This window comes from Equus asinus, chromosome 2 (genome assembly GCF_041296235.1).
Source record: "Equus asinus isolate D_3611 breed Donkey chromosome 2, EquAss-T2T_v2, whole genome shotgun sequence".
Lineage (NCBI taxonomy): Eukaryota > Metazoa > Chordata > Mammalia > Perissodactyla > Equidae > Equus > Equus asinus.
In genome coordinates this window covers 17,515,058-17,525,926 of record NC_091791.1, presented here as the reverse complement: position 1 = coordinate 17,525,926, position 10,869 = coordinate 17,515,058, and the positions used below count along the sequence as shown (strand labels likewise).

The 10,869-nt window shown below is 46.7% G+C and overlaps 1 protein-coding gene across 25 annotated transcripts in view; it reads right to left on the bottom strand.

Moving 5' to 3' along the window:
• Positions 1 to 5,639: 5,639 nt before the first annotated feature.
• ABLIM1 (actin binding LIM protein 1) overlaps positions 5,640 to 10,869 on the bottom strand; it is a 290,205-nt gene continuing 284,975 nt past the window's right edge. For 24 of the 25 annotated variants that reach the window (XR_011493660.1, XR_011493689.1, XR_011493684.1 and 21 more), the window contains one exon: positions 9,991 to 10,274. Coding sequence is in view for 1 of the 25 variants with exons in the window: in XM_044750337.2 (XP_044606272.1) it covers positions 10,161 to 10,274 (114 nt within the window). In the remaining 24 variants the exon portion in view is untranslated. Of the gene's footprint in view, positions 10,275 to 10,869 lie in introns of all 25 variants that reach the window. The other variant, XM_044750337.2, reaches the window with a different exon arrangement.

The window sequence follows — 10,869 nt, the reverse complement described above, 5'->3', positions numbered from 1 at the left end:
TGGGGATCATAGTTGATGCGTTTGAAAGTGCCACATTCAGGGGAAGCCGTTTGATTAAAATAATGATTAATATATACCAGCAATTTACTCTGAGATGTCTGAAACATCTTGTTTTTACGTGGAGGAGGGGAGTAATCATTCTATTTAAAAACCAAGCCGGGGGCCAGCCTGGTGGTGGCATAGTGGTTGGGTTCACATGCTCTGCTTTGGGGGCCTGGCTTGCGGGTTCAGATCCCTGTTGCAGACCTACACACTGCTCATCAAGCCATGCTGTGGTGGTGTCTCACATACAAAATAGAGGAAGACTGGCACAGACATTAGCTCAGTGACAATCTTCCTCAAGCAAAAAGAGGAAGATTGGCAACAAATGTTATCTCAGGGCCAGTCTTCCTCGCCAAAAAAAAAAAAAAAAAAAAGAAGAAGAAGAAGAAGAAGAAGAAAAAGAGAAAAGAAACCAAACAAGAGAAACTGGCTGACTCTTGCTCCCACCTAATGGGAATGTAACCACCCATCAACACCTTCTAACTTCTCATTAAGAAGCATGTGTTTTGAGACAATAGCAGGAACCACAGAACTTACCCTTTCTGTGCCAGCATCCTTCCAGTTTCAAACTAAATGTTGTTATTCATGGCCAGGCTCCACCTTGCTCAGAAAGGGTCATATTTGTCTTTGCAAAGATAGTCTTTCTGGCAAATCTTCAGAAAACCTCCAGCTAACATGTTGACCCCAGAGAGCTGTGACAGCCTTAGGGGGAATGTGGTTTTTGAACTTGATGGGAGGGGGTTAGAATCCCACCCACCTGCCAGTGGGCCTCTCTCATTCCTGGGTTTACCCTCTGCAGATTAAGCGAAACAACCTACACAGAGTATTTAGCCCAGCACTCGGCACTCCAGAGGCCCTCAAAGAATGTTAGGCTGCCATCACACCACGATCACACCATCCTTTACTATCATCTGAACTCACATACCCTCGAGCCTGATTCCCAAACTCTGGGTCTGGGTTTAGTCCACAACGAGAAGCTGCCCAGGGCTCTGCCCTGCCTCCAGGCCCATGGGGATGTTCTGGGAGGTCCCCCCCCCCTCCCCCGCCACTAACATACCCTTAGGGCAAAGCAGAACCGGCTTCTGCTTTGGAGGGAGGTTTTCCTAAGCCAACTTTTCTTTTTATCTGACGGGAAGGGCTGAGTTAAGAGGCAGCAGCAGGGGGACGCACAAATAAATACAGAAAACCCTCTCCAGGGGCTGCTATTGTGCTTAGCACAATGGCAGGCTCTGGAGAGCATTTTTATCCAGTTGAGATTGGAAAGTAAAATAAATGTGGTCATATTACACCCTCCTCCAGAGCCCTGACTGGCTACAGCCTTCCCCCAAGGGCCGTAGGAGTGGAAGAGGCACTTTTTGTCAGAGTCCCGGCCTTGTGTGACGGAGAAAAGAACTTAGGGGGTGGAGGCAGGTCCTCAAGTTTGGGGTCGGGATTCCCAGAAGTTTTGGGCACTAGGCCTCCCACCAGCCTGGGCTTTCTCAAAGGCTGCCAGCACCAAGTCCACACCCTTCCCAGGGCTTTCCGGCCAACAATGGGCCATGGTCAAGAGGGCAGGCCTGGCAACACACCCAGGCTGTTTGGCTCTGAGGGGAAGAGGAGCCCCCTTCCAGCAATGGGCAGCAGGGGCTCTGGTGGACTGGTGGCTTTCTGGAGTCAAGGAAATGTCCCCAGTACTGTAAGGACTGGCAGCTCAGCCTTTGCTGCCTTGGGTTGCTTTGAAGTGAGTCATACAATTGGAAAGATCTTTCTGGAACCAAAGCCATCTTGAGTCTCAGCTCTTTTGCAGCTGGTATTTCTAGGCATCCCTTGAGAAGGCTAGGGAACTCCTCCCTACCCAGGAAACACTGGAGCCAATGGCTCTAAAAACCCCTCAGGAAGAGCCGAGCCCCAACCTGGAGCCTTTGGATGCTTCCATTTTGACCAGCCTGCGACCCTGGCTGCCACAGCGCCCATGGGGATGCCAAAGCCCTTCTGCATGACACTTGCCCACGTGCCCAGCTTGCAACTGGAGAGGCAGGGTGTGAATCCCAGCCCCACCACTGGGCAGGGCACATCTTGTACAAGACACTTGCTCTCAGTTCTAAAATAGAAATGATGTAAGGAGCTTTGTGAAATCAATCGTGTCATACGCTTAGCTCAGGGCTGGGCAAATAAGTCCCTATTACATGGCAGTGATTTTATTAAAAAAAGCTAATGTTTGCTCATTTTGTATCATGTTGGGTCCTGTTCTACATGAGTCTCACAATATCCCTTTGAGGTAGGTTTTATTCTTCCTATTATAGAAGTGGAAATTGAGGCTTAGAGAAGTTAAGCAAATTGTCACTAGCTACACAGGTAATTATTGGTGGAGCTGGACTCAAACCCAGGCAGTCTGGTGTACAGCCTGCACTCAACTGCTATATACTACTTTCTGTAATGGTTCCTATTAATTGGCACATCTTCAGGGGATCTCAACCTTAGACTATTATTGGACCAAGAAAGTGCTGTTATTGAAGCATATAAAAGAAGTTGTAGGCTTGTTTTAATGCTGGAGTGTTCATATACAGACTAGAGGGGGGAAAAAGTCCAAACAAAAACTAAAATTCTCAAATGACTAAGCTATTTAAAATAGTATACACCTCATCCAAGTACCAGAAATCCTGATCACCCAACACCATCTGATATAATATAACCACCTGCTTTCCTGTGTTTGCTGTGTTTCTGCCTTACTTCATTTGGCCTCACAACCCCATACGACAGCCAGAGCAGGTATTCATTCCTAACTGACCGATCAGGAAACTGAGGCTCAAGGAGCTTAAGGGGTTCTTTATGTCTAAGTGGCTAATTACTCTTAATAAAGATCACTAAAGTTTCTCGAGCAATTACTGTGTGCTAAGTACTGTGCTGTGCTCAACATGTGTTATCACAATATAGCAACAATGTTTGATGGGCATTACTATTTTGTCCAACTTGAAGATGAACAAACTGAAGCCTAGAGAGGTTGAATAACTCACCCTAAAACACACAGCTAGTGAGGACCCCCAACCATTGTTCATAACCACGGTGTGGTGGTAGTGATGGGGCTCACGGCCAGACTGAAGGGAACTGGCCAGTCTCACACTGAGAACCTGCTCTGTGCGGTGCTCCCTGGGAGATTTAGAAGGTGGGAGACACAGTCCTTGCCTTCAGAAGCTCACAGGCAGTGAGACACAGAGGAAAACAGCCCGGGATTTGAAGTGGGACAGACCTGGGTAATCCCAGCTCTGCTGCTCCCTGGCTGTGTAATTAGGCATGTTTAGTTAGCCTCTGAACTCTGGCTTCCTCCCCCATAGAGAGGAGCTACAGTGATCTGTCATGTAGGGATGTCATGAGGGATGCCATTGGCACAAGGCCTGGCACTCAATATAAAGATCTCTCTGCAACTAAACTGAGGAGCAGAAACACATGCAAAGCCAGCAGTACCAGGCAACACTTAAAAAGTGTCAAACATGATGTTCAACCATAGTATGCAAAGAATGTACTGGGGCAGGTAGGGTTGGGCCCATCAAGACAGGCTTTGGAGAGGGTGTGGACTCAGGCTTGTCTTTGATTTAGGGCAAATGGAGCCCATGGGAAACTCACACGGTCACTCCAAGAACTATGGGCAACTGATTTCAAATAGTCAGCATTGACATTACCTCCTGTCCCTGGGGCCAGATCCTCTCTGCTCTCCGCCTCCTTGAAGAATTGGACATTGTACAGAAGAAATGCCATTGGCAAAGCTACAGAGGCAGGAGAGGGCATGGTGTGCTCAGGGAACTCACAGTGGTTTGGAAGAGCTGGAGGGCAAGGGTCAAAGGTGGGGCATTGTGGGAGGGGAAGCTGAGTGGTGGGCGAGGCCAGGGCCGGTCATGAAGGGCCTTGGATTCCCCACACAGGCTTGTCAGCTTTGCTGTGAGTGTGTGACAGCTAACCAGTGAAGTGAGGCAGGGAGTCAACTTTCAATGCAATGGTGATGACAGTGGCAAATGCCACACAGAGCGCAAGATAAGAACTGAAGACAAACACTGGCCGTGCTAATTATGGACCCAGGTGGTCACGCTGGGGTGGGTTGAAGCAAAAAAAGAGTAGAACTCAGACTTCCAGCCAGGGCCTCCTGACCTCTTTTCTACAGTAGGGAACTAACAAGCCAAGTGTCTCGAGAATAACCTGTTTCCAGCTTCCAAGTGCGGGTCCACATGAACGCTAGTGCAACTGGCCCCTGGACAGGTGTTACGGACTGCACGTTTGTGTTCTTCCCAAATTCATACGGTCAAACCCTAACCTAACCCCCAATAGGAACGTATAAGGAGGAAGGGCTTTTGGGAGGTAATTAGATCATGAGGATGGAGCCCTCATGATGGGATTAGTACCCTTATAAGAGGAAACTTGAGAGAACTTCCTTCCTCTGTTCTCCACCATGTGAGGACACAAGAAGACGGCGCTGGTCTACAAAGCCAACGGACTCTCACCAGACACCAGGTCTGCCAGCACCTTGATTGTGGCCTTCCAGGCTTCCAGAGCTGTGAGAAAGAAATGTTTGCTGTTCAAGCTACCCAGGCTGTAGTATTCTGTTGTAGCAACCCAAACTGACTAAGACAATAGGCTCGATAGACACACAGTAGATCAGCTATGGTGGGAGGAGGCCATCTTGAGTATAAACAGATCCTTGCATTTTCTGGCAAGCCCAAAATCTCAGCAGTAAAGATAAGTAAATTGAAACCAGGAAGATTTTCTTCACTTAAAATTTGATAATGCAGGGGAGGTCAAAGATTTGAAAGATGTTTCCCCCCACTGCATTCTAGTTTCTTAGCACAATGGCCCCCACTCATGGCAATTCAGAAGCTCTTGTCCTCAGACCTCCTCAAATCCACAGCCTTGTCTAAACGATGACATTGTGTCACAAACAACACCAAACCCAGCTAGAACAGCACAGTGCAACAGCGCCGTGAAAATTTTTTTCTTTAGTGGACTTGGTCAGTGTGGTCTGAATTATCGGACAAACAGTCCTGGAACACACCATTACTATTTGTTGCATTTCCCCCTCTAACTGACCTTCCTGCATGATAAAAATGCACTCCCAAGGCTTCGGCTTAATTCTGATTGTGTGTTGGATATTGGAAGTTGGGCTGATGCTTTTTCAAACGGGACAGATCTTTAAAAGGAGCAGAGGAATGAGAAAGAAAACACAGTGTGGAGGCCTTTACGAATAAAGCACACACTTTATTCACAGAGTTGTGAGTACAACAGCGATGCAGAGCGCAGCGCGGATCGGGGGGCAGGTGCTGCCTGCAACAGGAGCACGGGGCAGGTGGCAATCACAAAGCACAGCGACATGGGGCCAGCGGGCCACACCGCCTCTGCGTGCTAGCACACGGTACTCGGGGTGCAGACGGACCCACCCACTCACTTTCACGGGGACACGACACATCTTTTAAACAGCGGTTCTTCCAAATATTTGCTTTCATAGTCTGAAAGGGGAGGGTGGGGGTTGGGGGGCAGGAAGAACCATGTGCCTTCCGACACTTGAATAGAAAACGCCATAAACCCAACATAAAATGAAAGAACCGCGAGAGCTTCGATGCAGGATTGTCAGCAACTCACAGAAACCACACACATTTATTACTGGACGGGTGTGTACACCAAACCCCCAAAGGACATCAATTCTGCGGACATTCGTTTTCTCTTCCGTAGAGAAACAAATGCGTATACAATCATGCAGTGGCTCACTGCCTCTCTGAATGTTAGCGTATACGCTATTGTCTCCTGCCTTTGGAGAATGGGCTCAGAAAATGACTCAAGGGATCTTCATTCTGGGCAAGAGACACTTTTGGGAAGAATTTTATTTAATGGTAACAATTGCCACTCAATTATACTAAGCATCAAAAAATGTTGGATTTGTTTAACTCTGCTGTGTACACATACATTGTTTGGAAAGTTCCTTTCAGCTTAAACTGACCACCTCCCCCTTTCTTTTTGAGTTTACCATACATTAAATGGCCAAATAAAAACACAAAAATCCATAAGCAAAGCGTGTCAGTCTCCATCTCCCCACTGCTTCCTGGGCAGCAAATGGAAAGATAGGAATTTTCTTAAAATGTCAAAGTTTCTCTTTCTTTTCATTACAACACAGTTGCGTAGTTTCCTTAATGTACTCTAAGATGGTGCCATTGCAAATCTCAAGCCCCAAATAATCTCTTTGTCTGAACAGAACATTCTTCAGAAGAGAGCACTATGAGTGAGTTTTAGGGAATACTGACAAACACTTGGTTTGTAAAAGAAAATAATTTGACAAATCAAATAAAATCAAGGCTGGCCTAGGAAACAGATTAAACAGTGACCAGAAATACAGAAAGGTAAGAACTGAGCTGGCTTCAGAGGACACAGAAGAGTTGGTGATGAAGAGTTCATTTTCCTTCCACCATCTTTCAAGACAGTCAGAAAGAGGCTCTGTGAGCCCAGAGCCTGGAGGGTCGCCTGCCCCTTCAACAGGCAGGAGAACGAGAGAACACTAACACCAAGTCCGCTTTGAAGAGTTTTTAGAAAGACCTACCTAGTCAAAAGTGGTTAATTTGAATTTTTTAAACTTGCAAAAGCGTATACATTTTATATAATCATCTGAGAAGCAATTCTTTAGAAAAAGGTGTTTGCTTTTAAAGTGTAAAGAAACTAGGAGAAAGTTTTATAAACATTTCCAGCAAGACTTCTCCAAGTGGAGTTGATTGACATAACCAGACTGAGGGGAGGAGAGTTGAAAAGAGTTGCTGCAGCCTCACCTCAGAAGAGGAAACTCAGTTTGGAAACAACAGAATTGGGAGAAGGAGGAAGAGCCTAGAAGACAGGGCAGATAAAAACCACTTTTTTTTGCAACTTTTTACCTATTAACTCTAGCTTTTCTGTTTGAGGTTTCAGAGAACGGGCAATTGATCTTTACCTATTGAAGCAATCACATCAAGAATGTTTCATAACTCACCCAAACCACAAGGTAGATGCATAGCCAGCTATGCAAGTTTCCAGATGCACTCTATGTCTCATCCTAAGTCACACAGGAAGACTAGATGGCATCCTGGCTTTTCTGGAAGAAACTTTAAAGGAAGCACTGACTTTCATATTGCCATAGAGGCCTCTTTTACTTCCTGCCATCAGCGGTGCTTAAAGCATCACAAGTAAGCCCAACACTCAAAAATGTAGCCCTTTACGTATGTACTGGGGAAGCTTGCCATGTGCATGATTCCCTTCCTGGAGTGAACAATCCCTGTTCATTTGACTGTTAATAACTGGACTTCTTACGTGTAGCGCAGGGCAGGGATCAAGCAGAGAACACTATCTCCTGTGCAGTGACCCGGACATTTTGGGGACAAGCATGCTGAGCCCAGTTTAGCAAAATGGATAGGGCATGGTAGCCCACAGAGACTTGGCAGTTGGGAGAAACAGAGAGCTCCAGAACCCATCCCTCTAGGGGGAACCTTCTGCTGGGGAGTGGAGTTGGGGGAACCCATTCTGCATTGCAACTTCCAGTGCCCTCTCCCCAGAGCACAGCACTGCTCTGCTGGCAGGCAGGAGGTGACTGAGGTTTTCTGGCAACACATTTTTGCATTGTGCTGTTTAAATTTGCTAATACACTTGATATGGAAAGGACCTCCTCTCTCCCCGCTAAGTTGGATGCAGAACTGAATTCAAAAGCTACAAGAAAAGTAGGGTTTTATTAGTGGGAACAGATTTTGGATTCAGTTAACTATCATTGCAATTTTTCTTATACTGACATTTGATCTGCATGTGCATGGCTCATAACTCATTAACTGATGAAAATATTGAGGGTCCTTTATTATCCCCACAATGAAAAAAATCTCTCCCCAGCCTAGCCCTGGGACCTATTGCACCATCCCTGTCATTGATTGTGGCAGGGAAACACTGGGAATACACCATAGTCCCCACCCCTTACACTTTGCCAGACAAAGCTAGCACTAGGACACCCAGGCATCGTGCCGAGGCAGAGAGAAGATGGACAGTGGAAACCTCAGATGAAGCAAGAGGCAATTGATATACGAAGGGACAACACTGCAAGGAAGAGCTGGTCTCCTCAGGTCCATCCCATCAGAGCTGTTTGCAAAATATGTTAGTAGGTCCAACACACACACACACACACACACAGACACACACACACACGAATTTGTGAGAACAGTCCTCAAACATTCAGTGCCTAGCACTGAAAGGACAGGCAAATTCAGATGCCTCTGGGAAGACTGCAGGAGAATACCATAAAGCAATTACAGTGCTCAATTCAACACCCAGCTGATGGAGTGTGTCATGAGGTTGGGGTCTGCAGCACAGGTTCAGAAACTATTCTCCTTGCTTTTGCCCCTGGTGTCAGCTACTAACCAATCCTCATCCTTGGTGCCGGTAGCGGGAAGAATTTCTGAGCTTTTATCATCAGTGGCATAGGCAGGTGAATTGTTCTCTCCTTTGGCTTTAAAACCGAGCTTAAACTCCTTAGCAGAGCCCCAGAGCAGAATACATGTGACCTGACCTCCTGCGGGTGGGGCTGCAGATCCTCTCCCTCATCTGACTCACATCCCGTTGGAGTCACAGCCACTGGCTTTCAGGAATCACGATGTGGTCTGAGACGAAAGTTCGGGTGAAATCCTAGACACTCAACTTGTGTTGACAAGTTGAGGGCTCTGGTGAGATGCTCTGATCCCACACACAGCCTGATCCTAGGTCTGTGGTCTTCGGTCTGATGCGGACCTGAGTTACGTCAGTCATGGAGTGTGCTGGCTTCCAAGCACCAACGCCCTCCCACGGAGAATGTAGTGGCGGGGATACAGTTTGGCCTCACTCTTGATCTTTGAGTCACGCACACCTGTGCAACTGTCCCTTGGAAGCTGCAGCACAGTGGGATGAGCATTCAAGCAGAAATAAAATTAAAAAGCATGTGCAGATTCACGAAACTACCCTGGGTGAATTAAAACACACACACATTCATCCATACACACAAACCATGAAGTCCACAGTGCTAGGCCAGAAGGAAAGCTGAAAAGGCCAAATTAAATCAGTTTGAGGCAATCTATCTTGGAGTTGCAGAGACTTAAAATGGAAAAACATGCCTTTCCTTAGCCTACCACTGAAAAGACCTTAAAAAAACCAAAATCCGCGTGGGCTTGATCTGAATGAGAGGATGCCAGATATAGAGCAGAGGCAAGAACTTGCAGTGGGAGGACACGGAACTATTTTTTTTTTTTTGCCTAGAGTGCTACGGCCCCTGTGCTAAAATCATCAACCAGCATGCAGCTGGGCCAATCTGGAGAAAATGTTTTTTTCCTTTCTTTGCAAAGGGGTCCCCCCGAGACAGCTCCTGTCCTTGGTGGGGAGGAAGAAGAAAGCACACTATTTGATGCAGAAAAAGAGTTAAGGGAGGTTTTCCTTTCATTCCTTTTCCCTCTCTTTCTCTTAAAAAAAAAATTCTTTTTAAATAATAGCTAAGTCCTTTACCAGCCAGGTCCTAGCAAAGAGCAGAGAACAAGGAGCTTGTTAGAAATTACTCGGTCTGCTATTCAGCCCACCCGGCCAGATCTGCCGGGTTCCCCGACCGATTTCCATCCTGCTGGGGTGCAGGCAGAGCTGCGTGAGGCCAGTGAGGAAAGGTGTGTGCAAAATGGCTCTACCACATGGATATGTCCCTCAGGCTCTTCCTTCTTAGCCACAGTGCTACATAATAAATATATTCATACTTTGGAATTATTACAACTGCTTTTTTCCATGCGGCATCCTAAGGGCACTTGCTGGCACTTATCCACACAGTCAGCACAATTGTTGGACAACAGTTAAAAGAAAACAAAAGAAGTAGCTCCTGTTGTATACATGTGGTGATGTAAAAAGGTCACATGTGAACACGACTGTCAAGTGTGGGAACATAGAAATTTCTACCCCATTGCTTCCTGGCAAGTGTTGCCGTCGGTCGGCTCAATATTTGGCTTTGTAGGTTTTAATCAGATTTTCCCTTTTTGTTGTTGCTGAGGGATAGTAGTTTGCAAATTCTCCAGTCCAGTTTGGGCCTTAATACAACATCCTATGTGTCACCGCCATTGTCAGTCCTTTTGCTAATTGCTGTCTACGTGTAGGATTTAGAAGAGTTTCGCTTTTTTCTTCAGGTCATTGCGTCTCCAAAGAGGTAACTTGTCAAACTCCTGTATGGACATTCCAAAGATTTCCCGAAACACTTCTGGGGCTAAGTGACGCTGTGGTGAGAGAAAAGAACAGTGGTCAGTCTTGATGGCTACATGGATGGCCTGGAGAGCCGCTCTCTAGTTTACACATTATCATTTTGAAGAGCAAGGCAGAAGAACGGAAGAATTCACCATCTGGTAGTTCCATACCTGGTCAGGCCAGGTGAGGCGACCTCCCCACCAAACAAAAGAGCTGGCAGAGTATTAATGATGAGTATAATAATGCAGAATGGTGCTGGGACATAGGCAGGGGACTTATTATGCTGGAGGCAACTCCACTTCAGGTCCTTGGGATATTGAGAAGATGCAGGACAAATGGACCACAGCAATAAGAAAGCCAGAGAGAGACTTCCAGGGCGGTCTGTGGGGAGCCCTGGGGCTTCCTCTCTCTTTAGCAACAGGAGTTCAGGTGGATGTCCTGTCTACTGAGGAGAACTTCCACCTGTCGTCCCTCCTAGAAAAGTTCCCTCAGGATACAGGAGCCTTTATTCTCTGTGCCAGGCTGATCTGGCGTACAAAGGTGCTGCCTTTGTAGGGGAAAAGTAATGATTCTTCATGAGACTGGCAGCCAGAGTTTTTCTTAATTAAAATCATTCAGACGGAAAAG